The 22,105-nt window shown below is 43.2% G+C and overlaps 1 protein-coding gene across 1 annotated transcript; it reads right to left on the bottom strand.

Moving 5' to 3' along the window:
* Nucleotides 1–2,970: 2,970 nt before the first annotated feature.
* On the bottom strand, nucleotides 2,971–13,254 carry LOC134290987 (uncharacterized). Its single transcript, XM_062858229.1, has 3 exons — nucleotides 12,896–13,254; nucleotides 9,404–9,536; nucleotides 2,971–9,129 (listed from the first exon to the last, which is right to left on the bottom strand). The coding sequence occupies exons 1-3, from the start codon at nucleotides 13,252–13,254 to the stop codon at nucleotides 2,971–2,973; spliced, it is 6,651 nt and encodes a 2,216-aa protein (XP_062714213.1).
* Nucleotides 13,255–22,105: the final 8,851 nt, after the last annotated feature.

Here is a 22,105-nt window from a genome sequence, read left to right as displayed (position 1 = left end):
GCGGGTCTTCAATCGCCGGTGGTCGCCCATTTCTAGAGTTGACTTGCCTAGGCATCGCTACCAGCTCGCCACCGCTTAAACCGAGTAGAATTCGCTCGCAGCGGAGCGCATTCCTAAATATCTCGTCGTCGTCCAACTAGCCTAGCAGCCTCTTCCTCTACCCGCTGCATGCTGTTGTTGTAGTCGATACTGTAGCGAACCGCCAGGTGATTGCTGTGAGTGTAACTGATGTCTACCCTCCATTTCGAATTCGAACTACTTGTTAGACCAGGACTACAAAAAGTAATCGACTCCGCTCCGTTCCGACTAAAAGTATGTACTCTTAGTACCGACATTAGCCAGATTGACATCTAGCATAGCCAGTGCCTCTCCCAAGTAACAATCAGCATGCCTTGAAGGTATATTCATGTTTTATCCTGGTTTTATACGAGCATGCGAAAAAGCTAGTTGTTCTATATTAGTCTTATGTGGTAGTTTTTTTTTATTACACCTTTGGCACTCAATAAAACTATCATATAACTTCTGCTATAAACATCTTCAGTTGTTCAGACTTGCAAGTAGTCATGAATTGGTTCATCAGTTATTATATACCATTTCAATAAAACTTGTATTTGCGGTTGTTGTCGGAGAGATTTTTATGTAAACAAATATACAAAAGCAATGAGGCAATGCTTAAATCCAACAAAAGATTTCATGGCCGTAACATAGACCAAGAAATGGTGTGATAAAACCGTTAGTTTTATCATGAGCTCAGTTATGACCACCTCAGGAGGATTAGCCCTATTGGAGAAATCATCATGAACACAGAGTTTTATCAGAAAAATATATCGCATAGCTGGGATAGTTTATGTAAATACAGAAAAATTACAACTCAATTTTATGGTTTCACGTACAGCTTAAAATCAAACTTAACGATTCTACACGTTTCCGTCATTTTATTTTGATAAAAAATATATAATGTCTTTGAAACTCCGCTATGTTAAAAAACACCTTTTTTGCACCCAATTCCACCGAGTTAATCAAATGCATTTAACTTCCAATTAATGCACAGTTTGTGTGGCGCACTTATTTTTTGTTGTGATTTTCGACCGGAATACTACTAGTATACAGATGTTGGCTTTCTCGGTCTAGGGTCAATCTAAACGGCTAGTTTTGGATTACCCGACGTTTCGGCCGGCTTTATTTGGCCTTTATCAAGGGAAAAACTAAAAACATTGCACATTTAGCATACTTTAACATTGAACATCGTGAGTACGAAGTGATATTCCAAGCCCATCTCTTCGGGACGTCTGTTGAATTATCTTTCCTCCCATCCAACAAACATGAAGCTTAACGTAGCTAAAAACCTCATAAACCGAGCTACACAGCTAACCATCAAGTCGTCAATGGAACAAGTCAAACACAAAATTTTCCAAATCCTACGACAGAACAACTACCCTTCGGCATTAATCAACAAACTAACAAGCCACATCAGGAACAACCAAGCAGCGCTCATCACGGCAACTCCCTCCAATCACAACATACAACATAGCCACCCACCACAACAATCCTCGCAAGCAGATCCAGGAACAACAACAATCCTCCCAGTATCGCAGCACACTCTACAAGCACCAAACAGTCAGCTACCAAACGAAGCCGTCTACAAATCCATGCCAAACATCCCAATACTGAGTCGTTCCATATCAGAGATCCTAAAAAGAGAATATCCATCTGTTAAAATAGCCATATACAACATAAAAAGCATAAAAACACGTCTCAAGCCTGTAAAAGATGCAGTTACATCCCTAGAACAGCATAACGTCATTTACAGTATATGTACCATGTACCAATTGTGATTAAAGTTTACATAGGTATGACGACCAATCATCTCAAAAAGAGAATCAGTGGACACAGATCCAATGTAAACAAACACTCCAATACCACAGAACACGATACACAGCCCAAAACAGCACTAATACAACACATGCTCGAATGTCAACACACATTCAATCTAGACGGTACAAAAATAGTTGACAGATCTGACCGTTCTTCTGCCTTACCGATGTTGGAAATGTGTCACATACACAACACTTCCAACACGGTAAACTTCCGAACAGACGTAGATGGGCTAAATATCACGTATGCTGGTATTTTACACACAGTCAAGACAACCCAATCACGTGGAAGACAAATCAGCAACGATAGACCATATACCACAGTAGATACAGTAGATCTAACAGATGTCGAACAATAGCTCTAAATCTAACCCTCCATGTTTAAAATAGCCGTTGAGTACCATCAAGTAATGTAGTGTTCACCTTCTTCTTCTCTTCTTTGTGGCTGTTCCCGATCGTCAGAACAAACACCGTTCTTTTAGTTGCAGACTTAGCAGCTACAAAGCTGTAATTTATTTATGTTATTTAGTCGGTGGTCAGTTAACAGATGTTGAATAAAGACTTACATTTTCAGTATTTTTCTGTCGCTTCCCAGGTATGTCGGTTATCGGGAAAACGTGGATAGATAATCTATTGAAATTTACATAGTTTAATTTTAGGTTATATACTGTTTCGCACTGTCTGATCAAAGTTAATTTCTATCACAAACGTACCTCAACTGACTGGAAATATTATTCACTGTGCGATGCTGACTACGTCCGAAAAACTGCTGTAATCTTATTCACTATAACAGAATAATTTTAGTATAATAATTCAAACTAATTGTTAACAAGAAACTCACTTCAAACTATTGAAATAATCCAGTAAATACAATATTAAATGCCTGCCAAACTGCTGACTAACTGTGCACAAGCGAAGTCTGAATGAATCTGTTTTTCTTCTCTGTTCTGTCTGCTGCTGCCCGAACTGTCAGTCCGCCCGGTGACAACCGCTCAGTTGCGAGGGAACGGACGGTGGTTTCACCGCCGTTTCGCGGTCAACAGTGTTGCCGGTAACATTCCTCGCCCCGTGAACCACTTCCGTTTCCGGTGCGACTTCATCCGCCTTCTTGTCGTTTCTCCCAACATCCAGGACTGCCAGCTTCACTGGCGAAGACTCCTCGAGCTGTCTGTACTACTGCACGTCGAACTTGACCTGCTTTGTCCGGAAAGACCTCCAGAATCCGTCCCCTTTCCCAACTGTTCCGTGTCTGTTCATCTACTATCACGACTAGGTCACCAGGCTCCAACGGCTTCACGTTCTCAAACCATTTCGTCCTCCTTGTTAGCATCGGCAGATATTTCAGCACCCATCTGCGCCAGAACTCGTCCACAATGTTCCTAGCGACTGACCAGCTGTCTCGAAGACAGACTGACTGATCAACTGTAGGCTGCTTTATGCCGCTTGAACTGTACAGCAAGAAGTGGTTCGGAGTGAGCGCTTCTTGATCGGCTGCTTCTAAGGGAACGTAGGTCAGTGGACGACTGTTAACAATCCCCTCTGCTTCCAACATTATGGTTTCGAACACCTCGTCACTCGGATGATGCGGACTGTCGGATATTGCTGCCATTGCTACTTTTACGGACTTTACCATTCGCTCCCACGGACCTCCCATATGCGGGGCTGCAGGAACGTTGAAGTGCCACTGCGTACGGGCGTTGGTGAACGTAGCCGCACAATCCTCGTTAATGGTCTTGGTTCGCTGGATCTCTTCTGTCAACTGACGACTAGCTCCCACAAAGTTGGTACCGTTGTCCGAGAATACTTCTAGCGGAGCTCCTCGCCGATTAACGAAACGCCTGAACGCCATTATGCAAGACTTCGTTGACAGACTGTGTGCTAGCTCCAGATGAACTGCTCGAACTGTGAGGCATGTGAACAAACATATCCACCGCTTCACAATACTGCGACCGACTTTCACTTCGAAATGACCCAGGTAGTCCACGCCGACGTACGTAAATGGACGAATGAAGGGAGTCAGACGAACCTTCGGAAGCGGTCCCATCATCGGTGGAACTGGAGCTGCTTTCTTGATTTTGCAGTACTGACAGCTACGACACACGCTGCGCACTACTGTTCGCATCCTCGGAATGTGAAAACGTTGTCTCAACTCGTTGCACACTGTCTCGGTGTTCGCATGAAGGAATCGCTGGTGGACGCTAAGCACAACAAGATATGTGATCCGATGGCTTCTCGGTAACACGACTGGATGCTTCGCTTCATATGCAATCGATGGAGCTTGTTGAATTCTGCCACCGACGCGTATAACTCCTGTTTTGTCCAGAAATGGAGACAGCGCACGTATTGAACTGCCTTTCGCCACACATTTTCCTTCGCCCAACAGCTGAATTTCTTCCGGATACACCTGTGCTTGTGCTTGCCGCCATAGTGTTTCCTCTGCTTTCGCGAACTCACTCTGGCTGAGTATTTTGAGCGACCTTGTCCCGCTTTTCAGGTGTTTCCATGCTGCTACAGCTCGGTGGACGTATGCTGTCGCTCGTAGTAGTCTGGTCCAGTTGGAAAAACGTTGCACGTCTACCACTTCCTCTGGTGTACGGTGTACTGCTACAAGGCGAATTTCCTCGGCCGCGGCGTCTGCTTCCCCTGTATTTCCTGGCTGTTCCGCAGGCCACTGACTCTCCGGATCATGCAGGAACGCTGGACCCTGGTACCAACGGCAATCCGGATCGAATGAAGGCCCTCTATTCCATTTCGTGGCATCGTCCGCAACATTTTCGCGAGAAGGAACGTAGCGCCATTCATCCACACTAGTCAGCGACAGGATTTCGCCGACACGGAACGAGACGAACTGATGATACCGACGACTATCGGAGCGAAGCCAAGCAAGAACTGTTGCTGAATCTGACCACAGGAAACGCCTGTGAATGTTGATGGTTAGGGCCGAGCAGATGTTCTGTAGTAAACGGGAACCCATCATGGCAGCCTGTAATTCCAAACGTGGAATAGAAAGTGCTCGAAGAGGCGCAACTTTAGTTTTTGCTGCGATCAGCGAACACTGACTCTCTCCATCTATTGTGATTCTAAGGTAGGCCACACACGCACAGGCGGACACGCTCGCATCCGTGAACACATGGATCTGAATATCGCTGACTTGCTGTGGGCTGAAATCTTTGAAGAAGCAGCGCGGAACGTTTACTTCGTTGATCTGCTGATACTGCTCCATCCACCTTGTCCAAAGTTCGCGTGGTTGCTCCGCAATAGGCTCGTCCCAGTTTGTACCTGTCCGCCAAATCTCCTGCATCAGAATCTTCCCTTGGACGACGAAGTGTGCGATGAATCCTAAGGGATCGTAGAGCTTCATCACGATACGCAGGACCTGGCGCTTTGTTGGTATCGCCCAATCGGCACCTAGAACTTCCTCCAATCCCTGGCTATTGAATGTGAAGGCATCTTCCGACGGAATCCATGTGACGCCGAGAACACGTTCGTATGTTCGGTCTTTGTCTACTGGCAGTGGTTTACTGATCGCTGTACTCGTCTCTCCTAGTCGGTCTAGCACTTCCTGCTCGTTGGACAGTATCTTCCCAAACTGGAAACCGGCTGCTGCATGGATATCCTTCACTTGCTGTACCAACTGTACTGCTTCTTCCACCGAGTTGACGCTGTCGAGGAAGTCATCCACGTAGTGGTTCTTGGTCACTGCTTCCACTGCTCTGGGGTACTGTTCGCTGTATTCAGAAGCATTCCAGTTCTTCACAAACTGCGCTGTACATGGCGAGCTGGTTGCACCGAACATCGCCACGTTAATCACGTATACTTGTACTTCTTCCTCCGGACTACTTCTCCAAAGAAAGCACTGCGACCATCTGTCTTCATCACGGATGAGGATTCGGAGGAACATTTCCCGAATGTCGGAGCACACGGCGACTTTCCCCTGTCTGAATCGCAATAAAACGTTTACTAGCGGTACGAGAAGATCCGGACCCTTCAGCAGCATATCGTTGAAGCAGACTCCATAAGCTTTCGCGGCCGCATCCCAAACCATCCGAATCTTGCCTGGCTTCTTGGGATTGATCACTACTCCCAGCGGCAAATACCAGACACGTCGAGGATCCAGGCTGCTAACTTCTTCCTGTGATGCTTTACTGATGTACTGCTTTTGCTCGAAGCTGTTGATCTGCTCGTTCACTCTTTGTCGAAGTTCTGAATCTCTGGACAGACGCTTCTCCAATCCAACGAGTCTGTTCATCGCCATCTTGTAGCTCTCGGGAAAGTGGATATTGTCCTTTCGCCACAGCAAACCAGACTCGATTCTAGAACCTCGGCGGACTATGGTTGCCTCCAAAATGCTGCGCGCTCGCTGATCTTCGTCGGACTCAAGGTGCTCCGTGACCACAGCTTCTTCGACGGCGAAAAACTTCTTCATCGAGTCGTACAGATCACTATTACTCATCTCCTGACCGACGTGCAGGTTCAGCTGTTCCACGGATCCTTCACTTCCCGAATTTCTTCCGTAGACGCACCAGCCGAGACGAGTTTTCGTTGCGACTGGATCACTTCTTCCGCCTTCACGAAGCTTCAGACTGGTGAGGAGATGCACGTGTTCGATGCCGATGATCATTCTGGGTTTCGCATTCACATAACTGCTGACGGGAAGACCTTGTAGATGTGGATAGGATCCTGACAGATCGGAATAGTTCAACGTTTGACTGGGAAGTCCTAGCTCACGCACCGTCCGTACGTTGCTCAACTGGAAGGTATTTTGTTTCCCAGCTCCGGAAATCTCCACGTTGACCCTTTTGGAGCTCTTCTCTTGTCTGCCGATCTTCCCTGTCCATCCTAACCAAAGGTTTTCCGGCTCTCCGTCAATCCCCAACTGAACTGCAACTGCCTCTTCCAGTAACGTCGACGATGATCCGTCGTCCAGAAACGCGTAGATTTCTACCTGTTTCCCGTCTCCGTAAATCGTGACTGGCAGATAACGGAAGAGAGAAAACGACTTCGTGTGGTGGTAGTTATGCTGTACCGCTTCGGTTGGCTTCGTTGTCTCGGCGGATTGGCTTCGGCTTGTCGGGTTACTGTGCAGCAGCATGTGATGACGAAAACGACAGCCGTCCACGCCACATTCCTTTTTCGAGTGGCATGGCCATTTCCGGTGAGGAACTAAACACAGACGACACAGGTTCTTCTGACGCATTGCTTTCCACCTCGCTCCGATATCCAAAGACTTGAAACTGGAGCAGTTCAGGATCTGATGATTGTCCTTTCCGCAATACGAGCAGGCTTTTGACACAGACCTTCCTGTCGACGTGTCCTTTTCCTTCCTGGCTGCATCGGACGATTCGTTGGCGTGAGTGAACAACTTCTCCCTTGGCTTCGGCTTCTCCGCGCGAACTTGTTTATGCTGGTTCTGTGCGCAGTCCACGTCGATAGTGAGCTCCGACGCCAAGTTCACAAGGCCTGCCATGAAACCGTTGAAGGTCGCCAGGTTGACATATGCAACGCCTTGCTTGTAGGTTCCCCACTGCATCTTGAGAGATGTGGGCAACTTATCGACCAACTCCTGAAGCAGCATTGGGTTCGCCAAATGTGCTTGCTGATCGGCCAAGATGATGTGGTCGACCAAGTTCTGAATGGCCAAACCATAAGCCACAATCGAACTCAGGTTCTCCGCTTTTGGGGCTGGAACGTTCCTCACTTTCTTCAGAAGCGAACTGATCAGAATTTCCGCTCGCCCGTAGAGTTTGTGGAGCGTTTCCATCACATACGGAACTGACGCTGGTAACAGCAGGCGACTTCGTACGGCTTCCAATGCAGAACCTCCCAAACTTCGCTGTAGACGGGCCAAATTCTCTGCATCGGTATATCCGCATACCTCCGTAGTATTCTTGAAGGAACTGTAGAAGATAGGCCACTCCTGGGGATCGCCATTGAACTTGGGCAACTCACGGGGCATTACCTGTCGCGCCGCAAGTTGGGCACTAGTTGGTCCCACTGCAGGACTCGATTGAGTTGCATTCGGCAATCCGGCTCCAGCTGATGATGGTCCAAAGGAATTCATTACTGGAGTAGTCGACGAATAACCTAAGGGTGCATTCCCGTGGAGAACTGCTGAACTATGCGGAACTCCTGGATGTGGAACACTACCGAAACAGCTTTGCGATGAATTCACTCGAACGAAATCTCCAGAAGCTACTGCATTCGTTGGTGCTAGATGCGCCATTGGAGCGGCCGTGTAGTACGGATGACCTCCGTAAACTGTTGACATCAGGCCGCTGGAACCAACACAGGATTGCGATGCTGTACATGGAGCTGAGGACACTACTGTATCCCGTGCAGCGAAAGTGACTGTGGGTAATGTCGCCGCTACAGAATTGGTGTTTCCAACTCGAATATCCAACAATCTCGGAAGAATTGCGCTGATATCTGACGAAGCTACTGGTCGTTGCGGGACTAAAGAAACGAAACGTTCTGCTGCTGATGCCGGAACAGAAGACACCATGGAAACTCCTTGCCCAGATAATAGCTGTTCATAGGATTTCGCCAGCGTTGGAACATTTCCAATGGTTCCCGAAGCAGAACACAGTGGATTCACGTTCGACGGAACAGAAAACTGTGACGAACTATTCGGCAACGAAACTGCTGGTAATTGAGATTCTCCAATTCCAACGGGTGGTTGTACTGATTCACTAACTGTGTGAACCGGCAGGGCAGCTTGATCTCCAGACGACGATGGCTTCGACTGTCCAACTTCGTCCACCACAGCTCCCTTCAACCACTTCTCCAACTGGTCACGTTTACTTTTCACACTTACTCCGGTTCGTCGACTTTTTCCGCTTACTCCGCTCCGCTTACTGGATGCATCCTTTTCGTCCGCTATCTGCATCAGCAGAGTGTACCTCTGCTTCAAATACTCCTGCTCTTCATCCAGTTGCTTCAGTTTGGCTGCTTCTTCCATTTGCAGCCTCTTCAGTCGAGCTTCTTCTTCCCTTTGTTGCATCTGCAGTCGAGCTTCTTCTTCTTTTTGCTTCATCTGCAGCTCTTCCTCCGCCCGCATCTTGTTTAGCCTCCGTTGGTCCTCTAGGTGCTGCAGGCTGAGCTGCAACCGTTGAGATGCACGACTACTACTCTTACTCACAGAAGATTCATTGAACGACACTCCCGATTTCGATGTAACATCGGTGCCGTCCCAATCGGCTAGACAGTCACCGCACTTCCAACTTTTATCCGCGATTGACTGATTCACACCCGCGCACTGAAAATGTACCCACGATTCGCATATATCGCAACAGACCCAATTATCATCGCCCACAATTTGTTCGCATTTTTTGCATGGATTATCAATTCCCCCCGTGTTGGTAACATTCTTGCTCTTTTTCGGCATAATTAAATCAAATTGCCCTAGCTCCACTGTCTACCAAGCAAGCTTACTAACTATCAAATTGCACGGGCCACTACTGTGGTACGGGATCCGAGATGGGAGCAAAAAAAAAGAAACTGTGTACTGACTTGATTTACTGCAATCAAACCTCCAGCGACGACGACGACGGCGGCGGCGGCGCGATGATGATGGTCTTCAATCGTGGGTCGTTCAGTCGGCGGACGTTTTCCCGGTTGTTCTCCTCGGCAGGGACCAGCGATGGGCAACAATCAATCATCCAACTTCGGATGAAAATCTTTGTAGAATGTTCCCGATCGTCAGAACAAACACCGTTCTTTTAGTTGCAGACTTAGCAGCTACAAAGCTGTATATTTATGTTATTTAGTCGGTGGTCAGTTAACAGATGTTGAATAAAGACTTACATTTTCAGTATTTTTCTGTCGCTTCCCAGGTATGTCGGTTATCGGGAAAACGTGGATAGATAAGCTATTGAAATTTACATAGTTTAATTTTAGGTTATATACTGTTTCGCACTGTCTGATCAAAGTTAATTTCTATCACAAACGTACCTCAACTGACTGGAAATATTATTCACTGTGCGGTGCTGACTACGTCCGAAAAACTGCTGTAATCTTATTCACTATAACAGAATAATTTTAGTATAATAATTCAAACTAATTGTTAACAAGAAACTCACTTCAAACTATTGAAATAATCCAGTAAATACAATATTAAATGCCTGCCAAACTGCTGACTAACTGTGCACAAGCGAAGTCTGAATGAATCTGTTTTTCTTCTCTGTTCTGTCTGCTGCTGCCCGAACTGTCAGTCCGCCCGGTGACAACCGCTCAGTTGCGAGGGAACGGACGGTGGTTTCACCGCCGTTTCGCGGTCAACAGTGTTGCCGGTAACAGTGGCTCTACGCCCCCACTGGGACTTCGCCTGCCTCGATTCAACTAAGTGTTCTTTGAGCACTTCCACAGTTATTAATTGAAGGGCATTCTTTGCCTGCCATTGCATGAATTTGTATATTGTGAGGCAAGCACAATGATACACTATGCCCAGGGAGTCGAGAAAATTTTCCCGACTAGAACAGGAATCGAACCTGCCGTCTTCGGATTGGCGATCCATAACCTTAACCACTAGGCTAACTGAAGACCCCGTAGTGTTCGCCTGTGCAGTCCAAAACATTTGTAAAAACTATACAGTGTATCAAACAATTGTCCGTACAGCAAATTTTTGGACAAAATAATTTTTCATTCAAATGTTTATAACTTTTTGATACGTCAATCAAAAACGCTGAAATTTTGATCAATCATGAATCATATATTAATGGTCCATTGGTGAAATTTTAAGCGAGATCGAATAATTTTTCTGCAAGGTATAGAACTTTTAGTAAAATTTATAAGATTTTTGAACACATTTTTAAAACATTATATCTCAATATGTACTCGATGAAACTTTTTCACTTTTTTTGTATTACAGCCTAAACCTAAGGCTTTCATATACAGCTGCGTTTGAGGTTTTATATTCACTACAAAAAATACGAAAAATGTGCTTATGTAGTTGACGACATTTAAAAAAATACCATATTTTGCACATATAATCTGCCAAACGTTTTCCACCAATAAAAGTGCATTAACTGAACGAAAAATGCATAGGACCTACTCTTTATATGTAGTTTAGTAGGTCCTGTATAAACATATTTTATTAAGAGAGTTTAAAAAAGTTGAAAATACTTGGCACTTTTATTGATCAAAATATGATAATTTTCCAAATAATACTCTGAACATATACAGATTTTTCATAGTTTTTGTAGTGAATAAGCTGCATATGAAAGCCTTAGGTATAAGCTGTAACACAAAAAAAAATTGAAAAAGTTTCATCGAGTACATATTGAGATATAATGTTTTAAAAATGTGTTCAAAAATTTTATAAGTTTTACTAAAACTTCTATAACTTTCAGAAAACTTATTCGATCTCGCTGAAAATTTCACCAATGGAGCTTCAATATATGGTTTATGATTCGTCAAAATTTCAGCGTTTTTGATTGTCGTATAAAAAAGTTATAAACATTTGAATGAAAAATTATTTTGACCAAAACCTTGCTGTACGGACAATTGTTTGATACACTGTACGTATGGTAATTGTAAGTCTAGCCAATTAATGTCCCAAATCCTTCATGTAATATGTTTTGTCCACTCAGGCAGAAAACAAGAAGCCCACACCCCCTATGGCGGCATTAAACCATAAGACAAAAAACGGTTGACTGAGTAGGTACAAGTAATCGATGTTCAATGTTAAAGTATACTAAATGTGCAATGTTTTTAGTTTTTCCCTTGATAAACGCCAAATAAAGCCGGCCAAAACGTCGGGTAATCCAAAACTAGCCGTTTAGATTGACTCTAGACCACGAAAGCCAACATCTGTATACTTATTTTTAAAGACGGGACCGAAACGTCGGGCTATGCCAAACTAGCCGTTTCAATGCTCTTAGACTGAGAAAGCATCAACAGTTCAACATTTCCTCCCAGTCGTATACCTCCTCCTTATTTTTTGTCTTTATCACAGTCACATTCACCACAAATTTCCCATGGCATATCTCCTAACACGTATTAAATAGAATTCCAGATCGGCATCTTTCCAATTGATGGCTGGATAAATAACCAAGCATAATTTATTCTGACGATCGAACATTGATAGTGAAAAATAATCAAAACAAATATTTGACAAGTCAGAAGATCGTTTTATTTAGAAAGTTGTATCGGGGATAAGATAAAACTATGATACAACCCGAAATCCTAAGCCGGTTGGCATACAAAGTCCTGTAGATCATAATAAGACTGGGTAAACTAGCCAGATCCTGGGCCATTGGAGGCATATAAGAGTTCGAGAGGACTTTCAAGTCAGCATCAATGGTTTTATGGTTAGGGTTTTTGGATCGCTTAAAAACTTCGATAAAATCAAAATTGTTACTTGGGCTATTTAGCAGGCTCTGATTTCGCTGGCTCGTAAAACGGCTTCTCCATTCGTGTAAAGAATTAGCCACAGTTAAAATTCACAAATAAAAAGAAAAAAGGCTTCTCCATTCCACGGCCCTGCTATTACCAACGGCCTTCGCCTTGTCGTCACGGTTGTCATACAGTCCAGAATCTGTGTAAACTGCTCGATTGACCACCGCGGAGGCGCATAACAGCTACAAAAGAAGACCCTGCTTGCGCTTACTTTAGCGACCACGAAGCCCTCGTAGGTAGTACACAGCAACTCCTGGACGGGATACTTACCCGTCGTCTATATAACCGCACTTTTCTGGACCCATCCGTGACCCAATTGCCGTTACCGCAGAAACTGCTTGACAAAGTAGTTGCTGATCTGCGTCACCGTGGTTCAGGTTCAGCTGCATTACCTGCACTGCGGTTTGTCAGCTGTGGCTCTTCATAAGGCCGGGTTCGCGGATTTCCCGGAACAAATCAAGCACATGGGTGGACTTCTGCACCCTTGTGCCTTGTGGCCTTCACCACCACATCGCCTACACAGCTTGCTCCTGTCAGGGCCTTTGAAGTCCCATGACTTGTGTCCTGGATCCAGAAACCAAGAGCATGCCTCCGGTGGCTCGTGCAAGATCAGTTGGCATACTGACCAGCTCACGTTGAGCCTCCCCACTTTAACGGACTTGTTAGCGTCCGCCACAAGCTGTGCCAAGGCTACCTGTTTTCCTGCCGGGCCCTTCCGTAGCCAAATGACTGCGGTGGCAACCTGTACCTCGCACTGCCATGACGAGTTTTCCGCGTTAGTGATCTCGTCCAGATTCTTCACCGTCAGAATCACCGCCGCTGTAAGAGCCCTCAGCTCGACACCTTCGCTCTCTTCGCTCGACACCTTCTTCAGTCTTCGGTATTCGGCGCCATTGCGCTTCTTGTCGCGTTTGTGCTCAAGGAGCATTTCACTAGTACTGCGTACGTTAGCTCCCAGATCCAAGAGCTTGGCGTCGCTTCTCATCGCCTTCATGACTTCCGAGTACTTGGATTGTTCAGTCTTGATGACGAGCGCGTCACCCTTCTCATGATTGGCACCTGTCCTCCTACGATTCTTTTGCCTTGTGTCCCTACGCTCCTGCACGTCCTGTGGTTTTTCTTCTTTTTTTCTTCTTCCGCTCTACTTTGGTCCAGAAGGTGTACTAGCCCTGGCCCGCCCTAACGTGTGGTTGCTGAGGACCTATTAGTGGACGCAAACCCCCTGTTTCCTTCGTTACGAGACGGACCGGCCTCCCGGCCCACCCTCCAGCTTATTGGGGCGCCTCGCTGGGGTCCGACTTACCGGAACGGCTGCCTCACACGATTCTGCGAATGCTTGGCCTCCATCTGGGTAGACTTCTGAATCCTCATCTTCACGGGTTCTGCCGCTGCCGCAGTTGTCACGAGTTTATCGTGGTCATGCCTGGTCGCCATCATTGACTTACGAAGTCTAATAAGGGCCAGTTTGAGGTCCTTGCTGATATTAGACTTTGAGGACGCAAATTCAATGATGGAATAAGCTGCAGAGAAACCCATTCCATGCTAGCATTACGTGCGCAGCTACCTGCTACCGTCTCCGATCTCCTCAAAGGAGATCTCGTTGACAAACTCCTTACGAAAGGGTTCGCACTACTGCACAATGGTTTATTTTCCCATTTTCACGCTCTTAATTAATAGCTCGTAGGATTGAGGAAATAGAGCAATGGTGTCTTCGACAAAGTAGACGGGAATAACCAGCGCCATCTTACAGTTAGAGTTTTCGGATCAATCCCCCTAAAAGTGAGATAGAAAATTATTTTTTTTAATTTGTTGAGATAGAGGGTTGACGTCTTCGGCAAAGTTGTAGCATTTTTAATTCCAAACAACTTTCTTAAAGACGTCAATGTTGTATTTTTTACACCAATGGAGATAGAGGCCTGTGTTTGAGACGGGCTTGGTGGTCTAGTGGCTACCCAAGTAACAATTTAAATTCCTTTTAGATTTGTTTATTTTTATGGAAGCTTTATCATAGCATGAAGAATTCATGAAACATTTATGGTTGTTTTTATCAAGAGAAAATAATCTCCGTTCGTATGCGGTTTTTAAGTTTTCTTCAAGTTAATTTTGAAAACTCCGCATAAAACAACTTGATTCCCTAAGGCATTTGATCTTATTATGAGTTTTAAGACGTATTTGAAGTTATTTTTAACACATAACATCAACAAACTTTATTAAAAGTATATGCTTCGTTTATTCAAGTACAATTCATCTGAGTTATTCTCCTTTAAAAACTTCTTAAAGCTTTCAATTCTTGAGCTAGAGCCACTAGTCTGGAACAAGAACTAAGCGGGGTAATAAAATCTTATTAATTCAATTAATAAATTATGCAATAAATTGGCTTTTTTATGCAAATATAAACACTCAAACATTTTTGCTCACTGTTAATTTTGCCGTTTTGATGCTCAAAAGTAATCATATCGACGAAATATTCATTTTATAGCCAATCAAAAATGCGAGTAGCTTGCTGAGGTCGTCCAACCTTCAGCCAGTTACTCACACAGGCCACAGCAGCTTGAATCGAAACTAAAATGGGTACTTACTGTGACTCTTCTCGTGCGTATGCTAAATAGTGTAATATGTACTAGTAAGTTTTAGAAATGCACTTATTAAATAGACGAAATTATAATAGAATTGGCAGTTCCTGAAGCAAAATGTACAGAAACAACTTTCTAGCTCCAAAAAGGTAAACAAACAATTGTCGAAGGCTGTTACTCTTGAATAAAACGAATAAGTTTCATTTAAGACGAACAAATCTGCCTTAAGATCATCACTAGTAAAAACAATCTTCAATAAATGCTGTAGATTTCATGCAAGGTGACTTGGTTCCATCATTGTTTTGAGGTGGTTTGGATTAAAGGTAATAACAATTGATGGCGGCTGCATGAGTTTTGTTCGCCTGGAACGGCAGCCATGTTTAGAAAGAATTGAAAAAGTGGCGTAGCCTTTTGTTTTTACAGGAAATTTATGTCTTCGTATATTAATGAATGATATTATTTTTGAGGCGCTTCGTTATTTTCGTATGTTTTGGGTGGCATATCAACGACAAAGTGGGTATGGCACGGAAAATTTTGATTCCCTGTCATCAATGATCTGTCAGGCAATTTTGATGCATTAGCCATTTCAATTTGATGAAAATTAATTCGCAGTTCAATTGACATTTCATCCATGAAACAAAACTAGTTCGCATCTGCATAATGCTGAGGTAAACGATTTCATTTATCATGCACTATTAGCATTTTTGAGAAAGACAGCTAAAAGATCAACATGCTTCAAGCTATTCTTGTTAAAGTTTTATGAAGTTCTTATAACCAATCATCAGTGTTAGTACATCAATACAACTAGTTTCAAAGCAGTCTTCAAAACCAGTCTTGAAGATCTCCTGAAGAGTGGGCCAGATTAGTCTTATGGATAGTTTATACCTATTTTATCTCGAATTTGCAGAACAAAGAGCTTTATAGCTAAGTTTTATTATTCAATCTTAGAAATTACTTCAGGATTGCCACAAAAGTATAATTGTTACTTGGGTACCGCTTCTGATTTATATGCAGAAGGTCCTGGGTTCAATCCCTGGCCCGTCCCTTTCCTCCTACTTTGTATCTTTCTATATACTTTCTCTCTGCTCTCTACATATACAACTCATGTATATAAACATGTTCATAGCCGTCGCTAGAACAGAAACGGGTTGAAAAAGCCGTTTCCCTTCCTTCCCAAAACTTTCAAGCACAGTGTCACAATCCTATTAGAAATCGCCTACAAGTTATGCAATCAAGCGAACTGTGCCGCACATCTTCAAAATAATAAAAACACACAATTCTATCACCTTCCCCTGGTATCCACACACCAATGTGTGAACCATCTGCCAACCAATTCCCACCAACACTCCAACATCCGCATGAGTTTGTGCTGGCGCAGAGGTATATTCGGCCAGATGTGGATACAAACGATTGCAATCATCACTTCCTTACCCCTTCCCCACATTGACATGCAACCTGACGTGGCAGGCGCCATTGTCGCCTAAAAATAGAAGATCACCAACGCTCACACACTGAAGATGCCTGCTAGTCCCCGGCAGTTATCTCATTGGTCCTTGTGTGAGTGTAGCTGGTCTGGCGATACTGGAGTAGCATCCACGGGCGGTCAATCAAGCTCAATGGAGATAGAGGCCTGTGTTTGACAGTTAGCCCCCCAAAAACACGTTTTTTAAGTAAAACATACATTTGTTGAATTTTTAGACCCATACAATGTTCTACAAAGTTGTATGTATTAATAAAATACGCAACTTTGCCAAAGACATCAAAGCTGTGGGAATTAAATGAGACGAGTTATAGATTAATTTATGATTTTTTTCATCCACTTTTAGGGATTACAGTCGAACCTCCATGAGTCGATGTTCCTTGACTCGATATCGACTCATGGAGGTATTTTTTTCCATACTGAAAAATAATTTCTGGGTTACTATGATGGTCCCCCCAAAAAGCTTCCCAAAGGTTTTTTGTTCCTCTACTCGATATTTCCTTGAGTCGATGGTCCCTTCAATATCGACTCATGGAGGTTTTACTGTAATATCTTTCTTAGGGGCAAAAAGGTGCAGCTGAGGATATCCTTATCAGAAAGTACATCTAAAGAGCTTTCAAATAAGGGTTAGTTTGTCCGTCCACGATCGTTTACTGGGGAGATATGACAATAATAAAAAATGTCCATATTACGATTTAACTGCATTCAAATTGTTAATGCCAGTTTTGGACAAATCTCAATGTGATTTGGGCCCATAGTTCCATTCGTGCAGATATTATCTGATTTCAACGGAATATGGGTTCTAATAGGATGACCCATATAGAACATTTTAAGAAAATGGCATTTCTATAGAACTTCGGGATATTTCGGGTTTCCCGCTGTCGTATTCAAACATAGCCACTTTAAAACGGACACACATTATTTACTATTTCACGACCGACTTGAAGATCGAACACGATGTCGACCGTTCATCACAACAGTAGTCACAAAACTGAAGCATGATTTCCGACCCAATGACATTTAGCCGTTCCATTTTCTATTGTGTTCCTCGAAAAGTCACAGCCCTAGCTGTCATGTGTACACTGTAATTCAAATTTACTCAAAGTCTGCACAACCCAACTCTATTCACTACATTCGCCTTCTTCTCCACTCTTAACGTCGTGCAAAATTTTACATAAAAGACATCATCATCATCATCATCATCATCATCATCATCATCATCATCATCATCATCATCATCATCATCATCATCATCATCATCATCATCATCATCATCATCATCATCATCATCATCATCATCATCATCATCATCATCATCATCATCATCATCATCATCATCATCATCATCATCATCATCATCATCATCATCATCATCATCATCATCATCATCATCATCATCATCATCATCATCATCATCATCATCATCATCATCATCATCATCATCATCATCATCATCATCATCATCATCATCATCATCATCATCATCATCATCATCATCATCATCATCATCATCATCATCATCATCATCATCATCATCATCATCATCATCATCATCATCATCATCATCATCATCATCATCATCATCATCATCATCATCATCATCATCATCATCATCATCATCATCATCATCATCATCATCATCATCATCATCATCATCATCATCATCATCATCATCATCATCATCATCATCATCATCATCATCATCATCATCATCATCATCATCATCATCATCATCATCATCATCATCATCATCATCATCATCATCATCATCATCATCATCATCATCATCATCATCATCATCATCATCATCATCATCATCATCATCATCATCATCATCATCATCATCATCATCATCATCATCATCATCATCATCATCATCATCATCATCATCATCATCATCATCATCATCATCATCATCATCATCATCATCATCATCATCATCATCATCATCATCATCATCATCATCATCATCATCATCATCATCATCATCATCATCATCATCATCATCATCATCATCATCATCATCATCATCATCATCATCATCATCATCATCATCATCATCATCATCATCATCATCATCATCATCATCATCATCATCATCATCATCATCATCATCATCATCATCATCATCATCATCATCATCATCATCATCATCATCATCATCATCATCATCATCATCATCATCATCATCATCATCATCATCATCATCATCATCATCATCATCATCATCATCATCATCATCATCATCATCATCATCATCATCATCATCATCATCATCATCATCATCATCATCATCATCATCATCATCATCATCATCATCATCATCATCATCATCATCATCATCATCATCATCATCATCATCATCATCATCATCATCATCATCATCATCATCATCATCATCATCATCATCATCATCATCATCATCATCATCATCATCATCATCATCATCATCATCATCATCATCATCATCATCATCATCATCATCATCATCATCATCATCATCATCATCATCATCATCATCATCATCATCATCATCATCATCATCATCATCATCATCATCATCATCATCATCATCATCATCATCATCATCATCATCATCATCATCATCATCATCATCATCATCATCATCATCATCATCATCATCATCATCATCATCATCATCATCATCATCATCATCATCATCATCATCATCATCATCATCATCATCATCATCATCATCATCATCATCATCATCATCATCATCATCATCATCATCATCATCATCATCATCATCATCATCATCATCATCATCATCATCATCATCATCATCATCATCATCATCATCATCATCATCATCATCATCATCATCATCATCATCATCATCATCATCATCATCATCATCATCATCATCATCATCATCATCATCATCATCATCATCATCATCATCATCATCATCATCATCATCATCATCATCATCATCATCATCATCATCATCATCATCATCATCATCATCATCATCATCATCATCATCATCATCATCATCATCATCATCATCATCATCATCATCATCATCATCATCATCATCATCATCATCATCATCATCATCATCATCATCATCATCATCATCATCATCATCATCATCATCATCATCATCATCATCATCATCATCATCATCATCATCATCATCATCATCATCATCATCATCATCATCATCATCATCATCATCATCATCATCATCATCATCATCATCATCATCATCATCATCATCATCATCATCATCATCATCATCATCATCATCATCATCATCATCATCATCATCATCATCATCATCATCATCATCATCATCATCATCATCATCATCATCATCATCATCATCATCATCATCATCATCATCATCCTGCAGGGATCTCTCTCTCTTTTCGTCCGGCGGAATTACTATCCGCTGGGAAATCACACTCTCCCAACGGATACTCTCTGGTAACCCAACTCTTGTAGGGAAATCTCTCTCCCAGAAAACGGAAGTCCGCTGGGAAATCACACTCCCCCAACGGTCCACTGATCTTGCGGGAAATCACTCTCTCCCGTCTGGCCGAATCATCATCAGCTGGGAAATCACACTCTCCCAACGGATACTCACTGGTAAACCAGCTCTTGCAGGGAAATTTCTCTCTCCCAGAAAACGGAAGTTCTTTCTCCCGTCCGGCCGAATCATCCGCTGGGAAATCACACTCCCCCAACGGTCCACTGATCTTGCGGGAAATCACTTTCTCCCGTCTGGCCAAATCATCATCCGCTGGGAAATAACACTCTCCCAACGGATACTCTCTGGTAAACAAAAAAATCCTGCAGGGATCTCTCTCCCTTCGTCCGGCCGAATCACTATCCGCTGGGAAATCACACTCCCCCAACGGTCCATTGATCTTGCGGGAAATCACTCTCTCCCGTCTGGCCGAATCATCATCCGCTGGGAAATCACACTCTCCCAACGGATACTCTCTGGTAACCAAACTCCTGCAGGGAAATCTCCCCTTCCAACGAATAGAATCACTTGCCGCTTTCTCGCGCTCTCCGTCGAAATATAACCGAAAATTTCACCACCGGCTGCGCCATGTCGTATTCAAACATAGCCACTTTAAAACGGACACACATTATTTACTATTTCACGACCGACTTGAAGATCGAACACGATGTCGACCGTTAATCACAACAGTAGTCACAAAACTGAAGCATGATTTCCGACCCAATGACATTTAGCCGTTCCATTTTCTATTGTGTTCCTCGAAAAGTCACAGCCCTAGCTGTCATGTGTACACTGTAATTCAAATTTACTCAAAGTCTGCACAACCCAACTCTATTCACTACACCCGCCAAATTATAAGGCCTTTCAGACTATAAAAGCCTACAAGGTGCCCCAGTAGAAGACAATTAGTTCGTAAATTAGCTAGTAACTTAACCGAAATATACTGTTTGTTAATATAAAGTGTTCAGTACATACCGCTTGGCAATAAAATATGTGTTTCGTGTATTAAACTGACCTCGTTTTCTGTCCGCGTATCCGTGAAGACGTTACCCTGTGTACTTTGACCAACCTGTCCAGCATTCGTAGCAAGGAACCACCAGATTCACGGCATCGACCCTACAGACGTTGGAATGTGCGTCAACATTTTTGGTCCTTCGAGCCGGATATTTGTTGTGCCGTGAAGCCATGTTTTGGATTACATTTGCCGTCAGCAACATAAAAGCAGTAGCAGAGATTTGAAGTAGCTACACAATCATCTGTTGAGTTTCATATGTCATCAAGAAGACGGCGTGCATGCTTGCTAAAGTTGGAGGATCCTATTGGAACGGCCATTTCAAATCATTTTTATTCAAACATGGCCGTTGTACTAAAGCCTCTTCCTACCTTATGCGTATATCGTGCAATCAACGAAGAAACTGGAATCAACGATAAAATAAAGTTGTTTGAGCGAATATCCGTATGAAAACAAAACTGGATTGTTTTCGAAAAAAAATCGTTCTTATCACCGATCAATCTTGACCCACGGAGCTGCAATGTTGGCAGCAGGGGCGTTTAATTTCGTTTCAATGAGACACTTTCATGCAACATTTGAATGAGTCACTTTATCTGTTTGACACACTATTCGAGTCTTTCTTTTCGATTCGGAAAACGTTCTCATTCATCGTAGCACTCGGTAGTCTCTCTTTGGGGTGGCGTTGCTTGTGCTTAAAGGCTCCCCCAAACCGACGCGACTCTTTTCCAGCGACACGACTTTTTGTCGCTATGTTTTGTCGTGAAATCGCTGCGCACTGATTTTAAGGGGACCTTCCACACTGCGACGACGTCGTCGCAGGCGACAAGCGACAGTTCAGCGATTTTTGTACTTGTCGCCGGTGTGTCGCGGCGCTGGTCGCTGCATGCACAGTTTTCGTCGCTGTCGCGGGGCGACTAAGTTTTGTTTGTGACTAGTTTTCGCGTTGGTGTAGATGGTTGATGCGACGCATTTATCGCCGTAGTCGTTGAGAAAAATCGCGGCGATAAAAAATCGTGTCGCCGGAAAAGTCGCCTTGGTTTGGGGGAGCCTTAACTCGGCAGAGCAGTAGTGTCTCACTCTTGCGCGTTAGTCTCTCAATGGTTACAGGCGCCGATAATTGGATTTAAGCGGTCGAACTTGTGTTCCTTTTTCATAAAACATAATGATCTTTCTATTGGCGTGCACGACTATTTGAAAAATTGTTTTAAATAGTGATTTTAGCACATTGGAATTTTTCAATGACCCACAATTGAAATGAAAATCCAAAGTGTT

The sequence above is a fragment of the Aedes albopictus genome, chromosome 3 (genome assembly GCF_035046485.1).
Source record: "Aedes albopictus strain Foshan chromosome 3, AalbF5, whole genome shotgun sequence".
In the NCBI taxonomy this organism is placed as follows: Eukaryota; Metazoa; Arthropoda; class Insecta; order Diptera; family Culicidae; genus Aedes; species Aedes albopictus.
The sequence above is the reverse complement of the archived record's forward strand: the minus strand, read 5'-3'. Positions and strand labels throughout refer to the sequence as shown.